This window comes from Patiria miniata, unplaced genomic scaffold (assembly GCF_015706575.1).
Source record: "Patiria miniata isolate m_02_andy unplaced genomic scaffold, ASM1570657v1 HiC_scaffold_24, whole genome shotgun sequence".
Taxonomy (NCBI): Eukaryota; Metazoa; Echinodermata; class Asteroidea; order Valvatida; family Asterinidae; genus Patiria; species Patiria miniata.
This window is the reverse complement of record NW_024037063.1, coordinates 12,317,232-12,338,124: the sequence shown is the minus strand read 5'-3', so window position 1 is coordinate 12,338,124 and position 20,893 is coordinate 12,317,232. Positions and strand designations below refer to the sequence as shown.

The following is a 20,893-nucleotide window of genomic DNA, read 5'->3' as shown; positions in this document are numbered from 1 at the left end:
CACCTTATGCTTCATATACCCCAAAAATGACGGAAATGTCTTCGAGCATTCCACAACCTCTTTAAAGTATAGACTACGTGGAGTACGTGCGAAAATCGATATACATTATGCTGAAATATGGAGTAAGATGCAACTTGCAACTATTTTCGATTTTTACCAGAAAAGTACATTTGCTTTACTGTAAACATTTCAAATTATTTGCTGACCGCCAGTTATTTTCCCCCGTAGGACAGACTAGTTTCCGCTCCACAATCAGAATTGACATTGTAGGATTTAAAAGATTTAGGATTTAGGATTTGAGAACATGGGATTGAGAACCAGGCTACTGACACGGCGGATCTGTTTGTACGCGAAAGCAACACGGAATAAAAGTTGTAGACACCAACAATAGACAAAACATGTGTTCGTTAAGAAAACAAACCAGTTGAAAATTCGTCAGGGAAAATTACCGGCTTTGTTGAAGCAACACAGACAGAACATCTTTAATCAGCTATAAGCACGTACCATTCAGCCACTCTGACAAATGTGATCATGCTTTTTTTTAAACGCTTTTCCTAAAATGAAATATAGATGAGTTCTTCTGGTGGTATTGAATTTAATACTAACTACTTACCACGAATGGAATGCCGTTTGTGAAAAATTCCACGACCACCAAGGCGGATACCAGCAGGCAGATTTGCCGGTTTTGCGTCTCGCGTGACCCTTGAACTGCTGACGTCCTTTCACCGGTCTCGCTCTCGATGACGATCTCAGGAATCGGCTGTTTGAATTCCGGGGCTGGGGCGCCCTCAACCGTCTGCTTCTGGAAGGTGAGGTGGAGGAGGATGGTGGCCACACAGGCGGAGCTGACGACGAAGCTGCCCAGAATGATAACCACAATGCACAGCGCGTAGCCGTATCCGCCAATGTTGAGAATGACACTGCAGAGCGATGTCACACTGGGGTCATCCGGCCAGCCCAGGAGGGGGATGCAGCCGATGGACAGGCCAAAGATCCAAATGAAGGACACAGTGCGCATGCTCTGTTTGGCCGTGTTGTGTATCCGGTAGGAGCTGGGCCATTTGAGCGTCCAGACGCGGTCCATGGACAGGAAGCTGATCTGAAGCGAGTTGACGATCGTGAAGCTCATGAAGCACCAGACCAGGAACTTGCAGGCACTCTCTACCCACTCGGACTTACTGATGAGCACGGCGGCGTACAGCAGCATGGGCAGCACCAGGGTCAAGAAATGCGCCAAAATCAACGAGAAGAGCAAGACATCGGGACTCTTCCAGCGCTTGCGCGTTGAGATGGCCAGAAGGCAGACCACATTCTCAAAGGCGATAGCGGGAATCACAATGATCCACACTATGGAGTTACCGTACAGAATTTGGTTGTACTCCTCTCTGCTCTCCCCCATTATTCCTCATGGATACTCTGGGCGGCTTGTTTACAACAAAGAAGTTCATTACCGGATGTCCTGATGCATGATGAGTGATGATCTGGAGTACCTCTGCAATTTAATTTGAAACAAGAATGAAACATCAGTTGGAAAAAAAAAAACACACTCAAAAAATCCCATTGGGGCTCTCTCAAATGTCACAATTCGTTGACACAAATCCAAATAAGTGTTTGCCAAATATAATTCCTAGATATTTTCTCCACAATTATTAAACGAACCGTAACGGGGGATTGTTGTTCTCTAAGCCGATGCGAGAAACCAAACAAGATGACATTTTGCCTGAATCTGATCACCTTGCATCAACCGCTCACAACGATTACAAAACAAGCACCAGTGCGATAACAACCCAACATCGCTCAGCCTCCAGCCTCGAGTCTTTGACGTGACGACAAAATTGTGTCAGCCACCCTCAGCAGAATATCGAAATCACACTTTTCACACGAGCTGCGAACAAAACACAGACCCGGCGCATTTGTAAAAGGTTTCCAAGGTGACGCAGTCTGACGTCACTGCGCTGCAAAAGTGTAGTCCCCGCTAACGGAGCAGCATTGTGTACGCCGAGAAAATGCAGAAAATATAGGATCCATTATTATAAATTGAACATCATCGAGGCTCAATGTGTCTCTGTCACTGTGACTCTGTTTTGATGAGCTTTTTTTCTCGAGTGCTGATGTCCACTGACAAGAGTGAATCGCTTCGTTTCGCTAGGGACTTACAGAATCAGTAACGCGTGGTGCATTTACGACTGGAAGCAGAGACAGGTAACGCATAGAGAAAATCGGTGTGCTGATGAAGTAGATATCAAAGTTGATAGGGCGACCCACCTCCATATCTACACGCACCATAAATTCACATCGGTCTCATCTGCATATTACGACTTACTCGTGCGTAATATGCACAAGGGAATGAAAACTGCCGTAATATGGAAAACATCTCGGATGTGTAAACACTTTATCTGCATATGTGACAGACAGAACTACAACACGTTACCTTCAAAGACTGCTCTTTTTTTTTTAAAAGAAAAAAAAAATCATTCTTCTCGAGTAAAGATTCACTCCCATCAATTTAAAGAAAAAAATCCATTCAATCGTTTAGATTAAAGTACGAGTTTCAACTGAATTACTATTTTTCCCCACGTATTTATATCTAACATTAGAGGGATTTTCACTCTATTTTACGTGCAATTACTTACACTCTTTCAAAGTTAGAGATAAGATTAATTAAATGCTTAATGTTTACAATGGTGACTTGAATTTTATGAACAATATCTACAAGCAAATTAATTTTTCTTTTGTTTAAATTTGAAAAAAAATGCCCAGAAGAGTAAGAAAGGGGAGTCTGTTAATTAAGTCAGCTTCGACTCGAATTCACGTCGAAACACAAAGAGAGAGCAAATCAGAGAGAAAAAGAACCATTTGTTTGCTGCATGAGAAGTCAATTGCTCATGAGTTTTGACTAGAAAACTGTCTGTTTCATAAAATAAACTTCTTCAAAAAATGTGCAGGCTTCTTAAGCGGTACAACGTATAATGTTTCATTCGCAAAAGATCATTCCTTTTATGAAATATTATTTCAAATATTATAATTTAAAAAAAGTTTACCATTCGTGGGAAAACGAAAGTCTTTTTGTATTATGTTTATATACGACAAGAGTGTATATTATTGTTAAAAGACCTATAGGCCTAGGCCCCTAAATGGAGAAAAAACCCTTCAAGCGAAGTGGTCATAAATTATTGTCTAAAATGTCAGTATTATCATCACGTAATCTGATGGGTATACGTACGAGCTTGCTAAAATCGAATTCATGGAAAAGTGCAAAAACAGGTACCACTTCGCTGCTTTCCGTTTGAATTTTATTCTGTCCAGTGTGCGGACGTGCACGGACGTCCCGCGACATCCAAATAAACAGTCGATGCACTGGAGAACTCTTTCTTTATTTTTGATATGACGATGACCGTCATCTGAGTGATTTTTTTTGAAATCCTCTTGTCGATAGGACTTAACCGTAATACGATACTCCGGTGGTAGACGGGGGCGAGAGAGCTTGTTTACCCGCTACACGCCAAGGCTTCCATATCCCCAGCAAGATCACGGCGGATCAACGTCAGTTTTGGAGCGCAAGAAGTGTTTTCTTGATGGCTACTGAATTTGACTCCCGTACCATTTAGAATGAATAATTGGAACTAAAATTGAAAATGCAAGGGGCAGAACGAAAAAAAATCACAACAATATGATCATAACTCCCACATAAAGCTTTTAGCAAAACAAAGTATAGGCCTTTTCAATCTTGATTTACAAATCAAGATGTATGGTAGAAAAACATATATTTAATAGGTTGACGCATAGCACACCTAAGGCCTCTGTTCAAAAACACAATCTCGAACGCACTACAGGGTGAGTAAACCCGAAACCCAAATGTCGGCACTATTGTTTTATTGAAGTTCTACATGTAACACTTTCAAAGTCTAGGATATGAAAGCTTTCTTTTGGTACAAAAATCATTCAAATGCACTTTTCAAGTTACGGAATTTTTAACACACCACCATCACAAAATAGGTTTGCGTTCTTTCATCAAAACGAAAACAGTTCACACACATCCCTATCTGACTTTTTTTCGTTTTGCTGAAAAAACACTGAACTTTTTTGTGATCCGTGGACAGAACCTTAAAACGGTGGTTGTGTTTAAAATTCTTTAACTTGAAAAGTACTTGAGTGATTTGAATGATTCTTTGTACTAAAAGAAAGCATATAAATTGGGCTTTCATATCCTAGATTTTGAAGTGCTACATGCAGAACTTCACTAAAACAATGGTCCCAACACTTTTTTTTTTTTTTTTTTTTTACTCACCCTGTATATGCACGTCTACTGTTAAAAAAGTGTTGATCTGTTTCAATTGGTATGAACCTCAAACCTCAAACTGTTGGTTAATTTGGGTAAACATTCATCAAAATTTCGTGTACGCAGTTGATATTTTGACAAACAATAGGCATGAAGAACAAATTGCCCATTTTTTGCAGGTTGTCTGACCAGATTCAAATGACGAACACGTTTGTTAAAAATTATCGACCAGTGTGTCTGATTATATCATTCTAGCCGCAATCAAAATGATGGAGGGGTTGTTATACGCTTAACCTATTTTCCAAGAGAACTACCTGTCTTGTTCAACAGGAACTTTTTTTATCAGTTGTTAGAAATAACTGACTACATGAAACCTATCATAAATATTTATCGAAAATATAAACGTTACAGGGCCTGGCATTTCGATCCTAGCAATTCTTCCTGAAATGCCAACATTTACCAGTTTCTCCTTTGCTTAAAGACTTGAATAGGGAGCTCACAAAATATTTTGTTGAAAAGTGGATCCATACACACATGAAAACAATACTTTTTTAAATACAACTTTGCAGGGCATAATACTGACCACAATGACATCAAGTGTACGCAAACCAATGTAAAACACCTGCCGAGCTGCACCGACCGCAAACGAGTTAACCTATGGTGACCGTAATCTGTTTTTAGCCTTAAGGAATTGTTCAATTCAATTCAAAATCACATGTATTTTCATACGTCCATTTGAAAAAATACACAGCATATACAACATTAGGGAACAGGACTGAAAACCTTACATTAATGTAAACTCAGTTCACTGTATAAGTCGAAAAAAAGGTATGGGCTGTTCTAGTAAGCCTAAATTATAGAGAACAGTTTGGTTTATATATTGATACGAATAAGACAGACATCAAACATAGGCCACAGAGACCCAAAAGATCAATAGAAAAGAGAGTAAGAAGACAAGCAAACGATAAACTGTAAAAGAAGAAAAAACTAAAAAAAACCCGAATACACGCCTTGTCCTACGAATTGTACCGAGGCAATGCAACTATTTACCCAGTAGAACTGAGACTGACACAAAGAGAAAATGTCACACACTTTAAAAGGTCTTAACAACACGAACCTGTTTTTGTTTTGTTTTCCTATCTCCCAACTGAAAATCTTCTTTCCATTCTGTTTTTAGTTGAATGAGATTTGAGATTTTTTTCTCACTTTCACTCGGGGGTATCACAGGAGTAGACAATTGTTTACACGTCGGTGAAGGGCAAAACCTAACATTGAATTTACATCACCCAGACGCAAATTCTATCTTATGAATAATTTGAATGCCGTTCCCGGAAAACAAAGTGGGCAATATCAAAAATGTGTTATTAACGTTTGTTGTTGATAATGAACAGGTAGCTAAGTCGGCTTTTTTTTTAAAATTAGGGATCAGATCAAAATTTGATACCGATATTCTGAATTGCCTTGCAAATTAAAATATAAAGAAATACAGAACAAACGTGAATTTTTATGGCTGGCTCGTATTCCAAAGATTGTCTCTACGTGAAGTGCAGAACAAAAGAAATAACTCACAAGAGTATTCCCAAACTGGAAAGGAAAAGTGTGTAACAAGTAAATATATTGTACAATTTACAATGAACGGTATCTATACCAAACGTAGTGTTAAAATAGTTAACTATAGGTAGCGAACCGTGTTAAAATAACACTATTGTTTTCTGCAGCGGAATAATTGTGTCTGTAACTTAAAGTACAGGGTGAGTCAGAATGATCTGGACCCAAATTAAAGAAAAAATTAAAAATATGTAGTAATTATCAAAACAAAGGCAAATGGGAGATGTGGTAGGCTGGTGTTTTGGACATAATTGTGGTGAAAGTTTCATGTATATCCATTGTACCCTTCAGAAGAAAAGCGCTAACAAAGAGCACACGCTAAAAATCGCATACTGATGTGACTGCATTTCAAACAATGCAGTCACATCAACACGCGATTTCAATACATTTGAATAAGTTACAAAGTATTACGTTAGAATACCGAAAACATTATAATTTTTCAAGGCTGCCTCAGAACCCTAATTGTTGTTGCCACATTGTCTCCGTCGGTGAGGTTTTGTATTAAATTGACCGGGCGGTTTGCCCTTGGCAAGCACATCGGGTGAACGTGCATCACTCGTGCAATCTCCTTTCAAACAGTTCAAGCAGCATCGGCGAAAAAGCCAAGCCATCCGTGGGTCGTTTTAAACGACTTTATAAACGAGTTCTTATCTCCCATTATGTGACATAGTTTCCTTCTCTTCTTTATTCTTATCTTCTTCCTTTATTCCTTAGTCCTGATTTAATTGTTTTATCTGGAGTTTTGCTATTTACATTTTCAGACTTCATTTGTTTCAGTGATTTAATTGTCAGTCCTAGTTTTGTGTGCAATGTTTTGTCCGGTCCTCGTCATAATGTTTTGCGTCTTATCTGTTGTACAGTTTATCCTAAATACTTGTAATAATATTTCATTCAAATGCATTTCAGTATAACCTTCTCGGCTTCTTGAAAGTGCCTCCATATACCTTTATCTTGTATATTTCATTCGATACCTATTGTTATATTCATTTATATATTTCTATTTAATTGTTTATAAATGTTCTCACTTTTCTTCTGTATCACTTTGTTACATTAAGTGTTTTCCATAATTGTATCATTTTGTTCTGAATAAAACACATGGGATCACCACCAAGTCAACTCGCTTCACACACGGAACCGTCAGTTAGTTTGCATGACATTTGATTATTTATGCATCCACTCATTCATTTATTTCATATTATTTTACCAGGGCAGCCACATCAGTTTTTAATGAACTGTTCTCCTGGGGGATTACCCGCAAAACAATAAAAACTAGAAAACAAAATAATTCATTTGCGGCCCATACGGCTTTAAATAATTTATTGCCCCAGAAAGTTTGCAATTTGTAGGGAACAGCCGGAAAAAACATCTTTACCCCAATTGAGCACTCGTTTATCATATATTTTTTTATACCGCAAAGCCCTCACACATTCGATTTTTTTCAACCCCAACACACATTCGTATTAAAGGTGATATAGATTTGCAAACATCAACAAACAAAACTACCAAATTATTATGAAATACCTGACTTGACTGTAAGTGAATAATAGTCTCAAGCATCCCCTAATATCATGGCAACTGGTGTGCTGAAATTTTCAAGGAAGTGGCATTTTTGTATCCATTTCTAACGATGGTTAGCCAACCATCGTTGGAAAACAACTGCCTTTTTTTTTCGAATACTGCCCAAAATATTTTAAATTTAGTCTACTTTTTTCAATCGATTACACATCTGTGAACGGATGCAAGCCAGCTAGTCTGGCTCCCTGACATGACAATTCCCTGACGTCCATAAATTGCTCTGTTTCATCAGGGAACCAGACTACAACAACATCATCTTTTTTGTCTTGGTTTTTCCAGCATCTACGAACACTAAACTTTGAACAGGTCAGTGTAACAATATTTGCCAATACATTACTAACCCTCAAATCCATCCATTTCTGAAACTAACAGCAAAAGCAAAAGTTGTATATATTACCCTCAATTAAGACACCAATCTAAGTTGTCCAGCCATTATATATGTACATGTAGAAACCAATGGGGAACTCAATGCAACCAGGAAAATAAGTTGGCCCGATATGGTAAAAAAGAATAAATAAAAGTGTATACGTAGTTCATTAAATGTATTCAGATCACATAAATCAGTACAACAAAAATAGAATTGCTTTGAATAAAAAAATTACATGAAAACTCCGCATTAACACTGAGAATAAAAAATAATCCCAGACATATCCCTTGAAAACCTCGCCTTTCTTAATTGGCTCTGTGTAAATTTCTTGAAAACATTAAGATCCTTTGGTCTATAGTTAAAACCATAATAAATAAACCGTACAACACTCCTTGTTATGACATTATTTTTTGTGTGTAATTCTTTTTTGCCATTTGATTGTTCATCTTGTTTATCTTTCGTAAGAACATTTTGATTTGGCTGCCTACTTGTTTGTTCTTTTTGTTTGGTTATCAATTCGTTTTTGTTCACTTTCTTGTGTTTACCTGAACGTTTTTGTATAGTTTTGATTTTGACTGCATGTAGTTGCACGAAAATGTGATTATGGCATTATCGTTTTTGTTGCATCCATATATAATTATATCCAGAATGTTTTAATCCCATGTGTATTATATTTGCGTTTGTCCGATTGATTGTATGTCTCTGTATTTGTCGAGTTGTCATTTCGGTTTTGTTTTGTCAAGGCATCGCCATATAAGTCCCCGGCTTCGGAAGATGCCCCCATAATTGCACTTTTTATTGTCCTTTCTTGCTTAGATATTTCCATGTATATTTAGAATTATATTAATTTAATTATATTACTTATTAATTTATTTTGTTACATTGTCTTGTTTTCTTTTTGGCATTACGGAAATAAATGTTGATTGATTGATTATTTACATGACTGTGACATTTATAGTAATATCACATACCATGAATAATGTGATGTAACATTATGTAACCCAAACATAGTTGCGATCCTACTCGTGATGTTACAATTTCTAATCAAGGGTAAAGATCATTATCATGTTGCGGCCTATTTAAATCAACGTAACCAAAACAAGGCTGGCAGGACAAATATTCTAGTTACTTTTAGCCAAAAAAAAATCATTCGGTACTGTTATTGGATACAGGGAACGTGACTGAAATGGTGGCAGCATGATAAAGGTCTATTTAACAAAGTCGTGAAAGAAGTATTCAACTGAGCATCACACAATAATAGAAATTTTTGAGTGTCTATCGTTAGTATTCCTTATTGAATATTTCCTAACAAGAAGTTGAGCTAAACCTAAATGTGTCGTACATATTGTCACCGTCACCACGAAGTGACACTAACATCGAAAAATCGATATTTTACGATTTCGATTTCTGATTTGTGATTAATTACACATAATCTATCACCTCAAGTAGTTACTAAACACATAGTTAATTAGTTTTGTGAAAACATTAATTAACATTAATTGACGTTTAATGGGTCAAAACCGGAAAATGCGTTTTCACGAAGTGTACTATACCATTCTTTCGCGTGTAGAGTGCCTGCACACTACGCGTCAAAACGGGTTTTGCGTTTTCACGAAGTGACACAAATGTCACGTGATACGCGCGACTCACTTCTGGCGTTATCACGAAGTAGCGCTAACCCATTAGCTAATACACATGGTTAGCGTCACTTCGTGAAAACTCGAACACAGCGTAATCTGAATTTTGAGTTTTTACGAAGTGATCTTATGGTTAATTAGTTTGATAACTCATTAATATTATTTGTTTACATTAAAAATCATACATTAACGTGACATTCAAGATCCCAGCTTTCAGACAATGTAAAAAATATGAATTTTGAGGCTATGTTTCAAAACATCGCCAACTTAAATCGCTTGTATCTCGAAACACACATTTTCCACTTCGCGGGGGTTAAGGTCACTTTGTGGTGTCGGTGACGATATGCGCGTAATAAAAGTGAATATTAAAACCAGTGAAATGTACCACTGCGCATGCGCACCTGGTGGATAAAGTTTCTTTGCTGGGTAGAATTTTCTGGTACGTGTCACAAACTTCGAGATAAAATCAGTGAACTTCTGATACGCTGTCGTGACAGGACTTTAATGAAACTGCGGGCCGGGCGTGAAGATCCTGATTTGTGATGTCGGTTTAAATTTGTTTCGGAGTGGGCAAGCTTTTGCCCCTGCTGCTTTTTACTTGAATCAAAGACTAAATTAATGTCGACACGGTGTCTTTGGTTGTTGATGGGTATGAGATGTCCCAAGGGTACTTGACACGTTCGATTCGAACGACAAGACATGAAGTGGAATATCGAGGGTAGTACTCGCTAAAAATGGAATGGGTTTGATTTACACAAAAACAGTAAACGTCACGTATCTCAGAGAATTTTACGTGACATGGCCCCTATTTCTATGACTGAGAGGCAAAAGTGAGAATTCAAAGGGGCCATTTTAAGAGACCGTCGTATATTTTTTTCATGACGTTGGAGGAAATTTCCTCTTTGGCAAACACTACCGTATACTGCACTTTTAATCACATAAAAAAATGTTATGTTAAAATGTAAATATACACGACTAATCTCCACCATCAACAGCTTTTACAAGGCAAGAACAGCCTAGTATAGCTGGTCCCAAAGCACACAAACTGTATACAATTGATTCCTAATGGCTTTTCACTAGAAGTCTTTTCATGATTTCTACGTGTAAACAAAAAAAACCCTACTTTAGATCCTAAATAACACTGAACAGCTCCTCGATCGTTTGGCGCAACACACGATCGACAAGGTGTGCAATGACATCAGGGGTGATCCTGCATTCCTTCAGAAGCTTTCAGCCGCAGCATGCGCCTTCCGCCACCGTCTCCAGCGCTGTATCAAAATTGAAGGACGCCAAGTCGAAAGTGGCAGATTCTGAAAGTGAGTATTTTTTTTTTCGTATGGCGTTTAAATCTCACCCTCTTGCACAAAGTTGATGAAACTCGCTCCATAATTTTTCACGCCTTGTTTACATGATCTGAAATTTTGGTGTGGATCCACTGGTAGACAACATAATTATTTCGGGTCAAATAATTATAGGACATGTTTTCTTTGACACGAGGTACATTGTGTACACAGTGGATCGGATAATATCCCATTACAGGGTAATCATGTACAATATTGTCTCTCCATTAGCCACCTACCGTGGCCCGTTCTAGACGCCGTGCTACTGCTGCGCCGAACTCAATTAATTTGACTTTGTTGAATTCAGCTTGGCGGTAGCATGGCGTTTAGAACCAAAAATGGTTGGCTCGGCAAACTGAGTTCGGCACGGCAACGCCATACATAGGGCGACAAGGCTGCTGCTCTATCGTAGTTCCGAATGACAGTGGCACGGCACCATAGGCCTATATTAAATTAATATAGCTCTATGCACGGCACTGATCTAAACGCCGTGCCATTTCAACCCTATTCAACTTGTTTTGATTCAAGCCAACAACTGAATGGGTTGTTAGTCCCCCTGTCTCCGTGAATGGGTTTCCCAAGGAGTTTCACTCAGGATTTTTCATCCTATCTCTAATATTTCTTAACTGACTTCTCTTTTTTCAGGCTTTCTCTCTTACAGTGCTTTAGGCAACTTTGAAAAACTTCGGTTTCATTACCAGAATGATGGAATAATGTGGTTTAAAAGCTACGCATGTCAATAGGAATCCACCTTTCTATTTTCGATATTGGTTTAGGGAAAGGGGAATGTCCTGTGCCAACCTGTGCCAACATGACATACTCGTTAGAAAATCAAGAGTCTGTAGACTGCTCCGTATTGGATATTGGATTCACGTTCTCTTGAGTTAGTGCGCGTTGAATAAGTTTACCCGGGCACCGATCGTGAAGAAGCGGATGTAAATTTCCTATGTTTTGATTGCGGTACGAGTGCGTGTTGAATTCGCCCGAAGTGCATGACAAAATAGTCTCCGTCTTGTGTGAGTGACCTGGGAAATAGACAAACAAGGGCCATTTCCCCAAAACGCAGCTTCATCTCCGACCTGGGCTCTATCTCCGTCTCCAGACTAATCAAGATCCCTTTGGTGCTCGAACACAATGGACATTCTGTAACATCCTAACCAATGTAATTACTAATAAGTGATGCTAAGCAGTATATAAAAGAGAACCAGATTCTGTCCCTGTGACTCCCATCTCCGACCTTGCATCATTAAACTGGGACCTGCCTGAAGTCGAAGACGAAGCTGATGTTTGGAAAAAACCCCAATAGCTCCCTTCTCTTTCAAGTTCAATAAGACATAGTCTTGAGTAAAACCCTTCAATTGTGAACCTGCTGTTGTCCTCTTATTTATGCTTTTGAGAAGAAAATCCAACTGGTTTTGTAATGAATTTTCAACTGTGGACCTCCAACCAAATGTGGACCCTATTGTCGATGTCTGGTATTATTCAAATAATACTAAACTCAATACCTAAACATAACTACACTGTATAGATACAAATAATATCGGGTCATGCTATACTGCTGATGACCCTTATTGTCCACTTCTTTTGTTCCCATTCTTTGGACATTCTTCTCTTGAAATTTCCCCCACACGGTGTGTGCCCGAAACCTACCGAGAACTGCATCGGGCCCAGCTCTTTGGTGTTTCTGCTTTCTGTGGTAAACCTTTATTACAAGTCCTCATAAGTAAAGGATTACCCTTACACACAAAAGGACACACATGTTTGTTTTACATACCTAGTGTGAACATTCCTTTTTTTTGTGTGTGGTTAAGAAAAACCAGTGAAAAAACTCACTTTTCTCAAACTGTGAAAACTCTTTCAACCCAATTTTGTTTCTATGATTCCCTTTAGAGTTTCTCTTCATTATGCCACGGATAAACCTAACCCTAAATGCCTCTAAACCTGTTTTCCAGAGAGGGGGAACCTTGTGTGGACGTGGGTGAGTCCTCACAGTGTCGCTGCTACCTGGTTTAGGCCTATGGGACATCTTATGTTCGGAAGTCAACACAGTGAATGAAATGTTTGTCCAGTGGTGCAATATCAAATGACGTGATTGCGAAGGTGTGCCGAGGCAATCATAACATCGGAAGTTGGACAGACGTCTGTGGGATGAATTCATAATAGGTCTTGGACAAATTGATGCGATGGCAACCGACGGATTTAGCCGCAACATGTTTATTTATAATTGACGGTTGAAATTTCAAAAATTGTAAAGCAAGCAGTAGATCGGCAAAATATGGCTCGATGCTTGCTTGACATTTCGGCGGATGAAAGTCAAAAGGGTGTGCGGGCTGTGGCCTCTGATTTGTCGCTGATGAGAATTTAATTTTTTATGTCATTCCTCGCCTCAGAATGACAACTGCGTTTCTAATACAGATTCACGTTGACGTCACTAAACCATGTGGATATGATAGCTAACCTTAATAACGCATTGCATTTTGAGTTGAACACGGCGGTGGTAAGTCAAACTATATAACTGCCAACTATAAATGGGTTGTTGATAAGGAAACTTGAACAGGAGAAAAGGATGACCAATCTAACACTTTTTCAGCAATCGCGGCCTAGGCCAAAGCAAACATGCTTAGCCCAGTCTAACCCAGGCTGCGTCAACTTTACCCGGACCTACCCTGCAAATACCAATCTAACCCGGCTTGTAACCCAGGTCAGCCCAGTTGAACCCAACCTCGTATAACCTTCCGCTTTATTTGCAACCCAGTCAAACCAAGGCATTGCAAGCTTAACCCTGCCAACGCCGAACCTAAGAGCCCAGCTAAGTCCAGCTCAACCCAACCTAGTCAATAAGCCCGCTGTAACTTCAGCTCGGTCAAACCTAGTCTAGATAGCTCAACCCAGCCCATGCCTTAAACCCAGCTTACAGCCCAGCTCAGGCTCAGTTCGGCCAAACTTAGTACGTCAGCCCATCTCAGATAAGTCCAGTTCAAGCCAAGAGGCCCAAGTTCATACATCCTCTTAGAATAAAAAAAAATGCATAGGGAACTTGTTTAGTCAGCTAAGGACCAGTAACAAGCTATATGAATCACATGGAATTTTGGCCTGTTAGCCTACGTTTTTCGAATAAGAAAAACAAACAATGTCTAAAATTCATGCAATCGCCTTCCAAGTAGTTAGCTGACTCAACACAGTAAAAATTAAAACGCAGCTCAACATGCCATGTGCTACCAAAATCAACCAAAACCTTCCAACAAGACAAAACCAACTCACATCAAGCCCAACGAACCAATGCTGCACAGGCACCGTGCAATACACACCCTTTACATAATCGAACCTCAGCTAAAGGAACACATCGATCGGGTGTAGTACTCTTCAAACACAATCTCGTCGAGACATTTTTGGTGGATGTCTGATTCCTCAAAACCACTTCGCGTAAAAGCATTTCTCCGGTTTTTTCACTCGTCCACTATTTTCCAACAATTAAGAAAGGTAAACGACCGACGAAGCACTTCTCTCTTGCCTGCTGCCATGACAACGATCGTATCACAAATACCTTTAAACAGTTACAGCTCTTGCAACTGAATAAATGAAGACAATGCGGGCAGTTGCTTTTCTTCTGGGAAATATTTCCCGCGGTTTTTAAGCCACAAAGGCGAAGATTGTGCAGTCCGTCTTGAACAAAAGGCGGCAAGAAGTAATCGATGTATATGCCAATACGTGCCCATTACAGAAGACTGCCTTGTGTAAGTCAAGGACGTGTATTAAGATGCAATCAACTAAAAGCTTTGAAAAACGCGTAGGCAGACACAAATATCTTTATACTCTCAAAGATATAAAAAACAAGTGCGTTTCATGGCCCCTCCGTCCCCCAAGATGTGTTTGCATTCCAAATATGGAACAAGTTCTCAGAAGTTAAAGTTGGGCAATTACTGAATGTGTCACTAAAACAAAATGATGGGATAGATGAAGTCTTTTAATAACAACAGTGTTTGCCCTGTCTACATTTGATTCGTGTCTACACTTACACTAAATGTAAAACTTATCGTATAAAGTATATCTGATGAAAGGGCAGAGGCAAGCGAAAACGCAACATCCCTCATCTTTTATTGGGCTGAACACTCTCTCAATTGGGCTGATATGGGTTGAGAGGCAATTATAGTACTAACGCAAAGGATTTTCCCCAAAGTTAATCATTCTCAATACACATTTATCAAGTTGGTTTAACAGCCCGAAACAGGTGTCACTTAATTTTTTTAATGAAATGGATGAGCGAACGGTCGGCAATGTGTGTGTAACATTTTCTTGTCCAAACAAGTCCCAGGTGCAGGGTTAATGGAATGTGTCACTTGTCGGGAAACGTGGGGAGGGGGAAAGCGTGGCCCCCAATACAAATTATCGTCGTCCTCTAATAAATTGCCCAACGCTATAGTACGCGTGACGACACGATGCGCTAGCAGGGCATGGTAATGCGCGGAAAGGCGTGGTGGCCGGTATTTCAATGCTGAATTGCGGGCGAAACGGTGAACAATTCCTGATATTCGCAGAACTCTAACGAGCAGTACTGTCCAAAAAAACCCGTTTTACTTAGGTTTATGTTGAAGTGTTTGAACGTGACTCAAAACGTTCCGCGTCATTTCGCGTTATTTCTTCATAGCGGGGCTAGTAGTTGGCATAAACCCAAAGCTTGACAGCAGATTTTTCCCCAAATTGCAAATTTACACCATGAGTATTTAAGATAGCTTCGTTTTCATTATTTCCGGGTGTCTGTTGACGTCAAGCATGACGTCTCTATCATCATTACATCACAGGTACATGGTTAAAAGTCATACACACACCTATAAATAGGCCTATGCTGCGGTCAATTCCTAAAATTGCCGCTGTACTTTAATTTCCGGCAGTTTTCTCCTATACTTTGTTTTTCTTGGTTTCACATGTACTGGCAACTGTTTTATTAGGAAACACTCACTCTGGCTTTGCCTACGTGTCAAAATGTTTACATGAGAGTCATCTGTACCACCCTTGTGATGTCTAGAGTCCTGATTAGATCAGCCTCCAACACACGCAATCCTGCACATCCCTAAACTCCTACGCAGGAGTCATCAATTCTTAGAAAACACTCTGGATCAATGCTTGAGCGTATAAGCATTACCTGCACACACACACTTGACCATCAGCGAACAAATGCGGGTTTGGATAAGCAGGTTGCACAAGCAAGGTGGTTAGATACAAAAATAGTTTGGCACAGTAAAAGTATATAGTGTTTGAGGGAGAGAAATAAAACAATCAATTCGACGAAAGTTTGAAACGATTTTGACAATTTGTATTTGGATATTCTTATTTTAATTTGACCATCATCTTGGTGACGTCTGTGCGCGTGCATCTCACAGGGGTTGCTCAGTAACTACAATAATAATGTGTTAATTTTTTTTCCCATTGTTTGGCAGTTTGTATGGTTTGGTGTAGCTGGTTCGAGCGAATACCAACCATCCTCATGCAGGTCATCAGAAAGTTGTTGTCGGTAGGTTCGCATATGTGCGCCACGGTAGCCCATTCAGTATAATCCACTGGTCTACCATTTGGTCCAGTTAAGAGAAGACAATTTGAAGAAGTTTCCGTTTTAAACGTGGGAGGACGAATATTCTGACAAAAAGCCACGGAATCAGGTAGCGACTGAAAACCCAAACCACATTTATTTGCCTACGCGGGATTCGAACCCAGATCACAGCGGTGGAAGGCGAGGAAAGTACCGCTACACCAACCTGACTCCCTGTGGGAAAAATATAGAAGCTTCCACGTAATAAAACACTTGGTGAAAGGCATTTTGTAACCTTGGACTCGTCTACACCTGCGTACACATTTCTTACACGGCAAACGTTCTCACATCTCACATGAAACATCTCATCTCAGCCGTATCACTTATACTTTACACTATCTCCATCTCATCCTAATTATGGAGTCATTCTTAAAGCTACTAAGCCGTACATGATCTCCACCACTTTAATAATGAATTCGTACTTCACCAACTATGTTTAGTGCCGGGCAGCTTTGTTAGATGACGGGCAACATCTTATATTTCAGAATATTAGTTAACTATTACTGTGCGAAGGTCTATCCTTACGGTACATCTTTTACTCCTCTCACAAAATATTGCAAAGCCTTTTCAGTCCATAAAGCAGAACCTTTCAAAGAGTTCTTATTAACACCTGACCGAGCAGATGTACAGAGGACTTTAAACGATCCCTTCGATCAGTAAAGAGTCAAAAACATCACGTCCAACAGAAACAAATTATTGAGAGCTTGAAAAGGAAGTTGTATTGCGATGTTCACAATAGATAAAAACACCTGCTCATTTTTGGTGACTCTGCGATGCTGGACTGTCAATAATGGTACGTCTACGTCTGCTCAACCAAGAATAATTGGTTTGATCCTGGAGCAAAACGATCTGATTGGTTGATAGCAGGCCACGACGAAAAACAATTATGTTGCTATCATATACATGCGATCGGCATGAAGTGCATTTCAATTCAATTTCAATCTTTCTCCTTTTTCCCCCCAAAAGATAATTCGAGGTTAAACCAAAGTTTTTTGGATTTACATTAAGTTTGTTAATAAATACATTTCACCCATGAAACCGATAGAAATATATACTAAAACAATTACCAAAAACAACTCTTATCATCCAAACGATTAAAACAAAAAATGGGCATGGAATGAAACTCTATTGCGGTCGACCGGTTGTCGACAGTGCTGGCAAAAGCGACATGAGTGAAATACATCAAACAAAGTTGCGTACATTCAATTGTTAAAAAGAAATTCATCCACACTTTTACGGGGATATAGAAAACAACTTCGCTATTTTTGTTTGGAATTTACACTTAAATGAATAGAGAGCAGTGCATTCCTCAGGTGAGTCGTTCATCACTTATCGATAGTGCATTTCAACCTTACTTTTTTATAACGCATGCATGTGGACGATACCATTCACTTGTTTTGTTTCTATCAATTTAAAGCAATTATATTCAATAAGTTGAAGCAATTTGTACCAAAAAAAACCCCTTTCAAACAAAATAGGCCAACAAAAGGCAAGGCTTTCTCATCACCATTTTCCAAACCGATATTGATCACACAAAATGAAGAGTTTATTTCCAAAACGCGATATACGCCATTTTGTTCCCTTTTAGAATCCTACTCTCTCCTGGCTGCCAAAAAGCAATTTCGACAGCTGTTTTATACTTAAACAGGACTTAAGAATACCATATACCTAAAAATGAAGTTGAGAAACAGCTGTTATACTGTATGTTATTATGCTAACGCTTTAAAGTTTCATTTCCGTGCAAATTGTTCACTTTTTCCAAATGGATGTATGGCGTTTTTTAAAATAAACTCTTCAAATATTATGAGCTGCTTCAGATGCGTAATTCGGGGTGAGACATTTTCGACAATCATCCCCACCAAAGGCAAATTTGACATCCGGCTGCGATTGTTGACCAAAAATGTCAATATTTAATGAGCAACATCCCTAAGTGCACATATGATCCCTAGTGCAAATAAAACGTGCTTGGGATTCGAAGTGCAAAGGCAGAACGACCCAATCAAACGACACTGGAATTTTAGTTTGCAGACGGCGTACGGAAAGACCTCTTGTCTGTGTTTTGTATTATTTGGTAATTGGTTAATATTATGTAAGTGTTTAGTTTTTTGCAACATACTCTAGCGTACAATTCAGTGAAGTGTCCTAATTCCCCCTCTATTATACCGAACCACAAAACAGCAAAATAATTAAACTGTGATTTACCAATTGGTTTCAAACGGTCTTACCGCAATACTTGTCTGTCGCCAAAACAGTTACTCTTTGGTAGCGTATAATAACATACTCTAAAAATGTGTTTATAGCAATTAAACACAATCTTGCTATCACTTTGTACACATGTTTAGAAGCTAAACATTATGTGTTCATTCCTCAACATCAATCACTCTAAACATGTTTAGTATTTAAACATGTTTACAAACTGATAGCTCGAAAGTAATTTGAAAAGTATTCAATTGCTTAACTCAGTTTTTGCAGTGTTTTCTTTTTGAAGTTTAAGATTAAGGTTTTGCAATTTCTTTAATGTTTTACGGTGTATTTATTTTACATAACTGAGTGAGGGAATGATTGAAGAACGGATACAGCCTCTCTTGGGATCGGTAATTATATTCTGACAAAACTATGTACACCGAGCTTACTGGAAGCCTGTATCTTTTACTTCGTGTATGCTACCAACAAAATACATCTGCCAGAAGATAAGCAGTGGACCCTATTCCCGAGGAAGCCATTTTGGTCGTGTTCCCTGAATGTATTTGTCAAATTGTGAATTGTTGAATGTGATGGTGCCAAACTATTTCTGCATTCTAGCCTCACTCTCAATTTTTTTTTTTTAAAAATGTTGCTTAAAACAGTATGGTATGTTAATCACAAATATTAAGATATTCATTAGAGCAGACTGGTATTAATTTGTAATTTAATTTAAGTCACTGCTTTCATTTCTGTTCGCTAGTTCCAAAAATGGAGCTTTTACCTCGCCTTTAATTTAATATGGCCGACTCGTGAATAAAGCCCACTAAAAATGAAGAACAACTTGATATAATTATTCGTCTTTGAAGAATGCTCATCAGAAGTCTCCTTCTTTGAAATAATACTATACTGAAAATAAAATTAAGAAGCCATAACAATTCCACTAGTCTTACAGTCCACTGCGATGAATACCGAGTGATGCTATCGCGTGCACAACTGATACTGATAGAGATCCGAGACAATTTAATGATGCAGCTGAAATTGCCCATGAAACCACGGGCGTTTATTTGGACTTGATGGACAGTCTGTACGCACCAATGCACTTATCCTGCACGCAATCTCGCTAGCAAGGAAAACATCACAGCCCCGCATGCGCACATCTTCGATCATTATATAAGGTCACACTATGTTTTCCTTTATAGAAAACTGTGTCTTAAACCATTAATTGAAACATGGCGTATACACAAGGATTAAATGTTGGCCATTGACATTTTGATTTCTAAGACTATCAAATTAAATTGTATTTACAAAGCATCGTACGTCATATCAACGCCCATTAAAAACAATTGTTTTCAGGCATCCGAGCACACACACCTTTCCAACAACGATATCATGTAAACATTTCTTAATCATGAAAAATCACCCCCATAAATAGAAAAGAAAACTAAGAAGAAGAAGAAAAAAAAGGTCAATGGTTTAGACTTGGCAATTCATTATGATATTGCCTTGAATATGTCACTGGGGTTCATTGTGCCAAATATTGTATACAAAACCAATTCATGGTCCATTAAATCTTATCGTTATATTTCACTTGACATTTTTTCTTATTACTACTAGTACGTGTGCCAAATGGAATAAAGTACTGGTGGTTGAAAAGAAGTATGTTCCTTGATCGAGGTTAAACCAAGATAATTATACATTAGACTTGTTTGATGTAATGAAGAAATCTCCTCAAAAATATCATGAGAAACTCACCATATTTCTGTCCTTTGTGGCAATTATTTTCTCACAACTAGGTATTTTGTGCGTGCGTTAAGTCCATTTATACGCTCCGAGTAATATGACGCCGGGTAGTGTAGTCCAAAAATATAAATGACATTCTATAAATACACTTTGACAACATGACTATTCTGATGAGCATTCTTACAATTCAAAAGGTTGTTTGTGATTATAACACGCTTTGTAATCAGTAACACCAGGTTTAATGTTACGAATTTGTGTCAATGCAGACACTAAACGAGAGGATTTCGTGGGCGACTTACCGTTATTGAGAATGGTGTTATGGACGATGTTGCAAGGGCACTTCACATATCCACGTACAAACACGCAGAGGCGAATGGTGGAGCCGCACTTACGTTCGCAGCACGTACACGGGCTGTTCCTTTCCCAACGTCGATTACCCAGACTTATGAGCAGTGTCCTCCCGTTGCCATGGCTACGTAGGCAGTTGATTGCTGGGCGCGCTGTACCGTGGATATCTAATTCTGGAGTCAGCGAACGGAGGTCTTTGCGAATGTGATGTACAGTTGTGTGCGCTATTTG

At 38.9% G+C, this 20,893-nt stretch overlaps 1 protein-coding gene across 1 annotated transcript in view; it reads right to left on the bottom strand.

Moving 5' to 3' along the window:
* The window catches only part of LOC119732606, a 39,257-nt gene extending 18,365 nt beyond the window's left edge, over window positions 1-20,892 (bottom strand). The window contains exons 1-2 of the mRNA XM_038206182.1: window positions 20,614-20,892; window positions 614-1,492 (exon numbers count right to left, since the gene is read on the bottom strand). Of these exons, the coding sequence (XP_038062110.1) occupies window positions 614-1,399 (786 nt within the window). The 5' untranslated portion in view covers window positions 1,400-1,492; window positions 20,614-20,892. The remainder of the gene's footprint in view (window positions 1-613; window positions 1,493-20,613) is intronic.
* Window position 20,893: the final 1 nt, after the last annotated feature.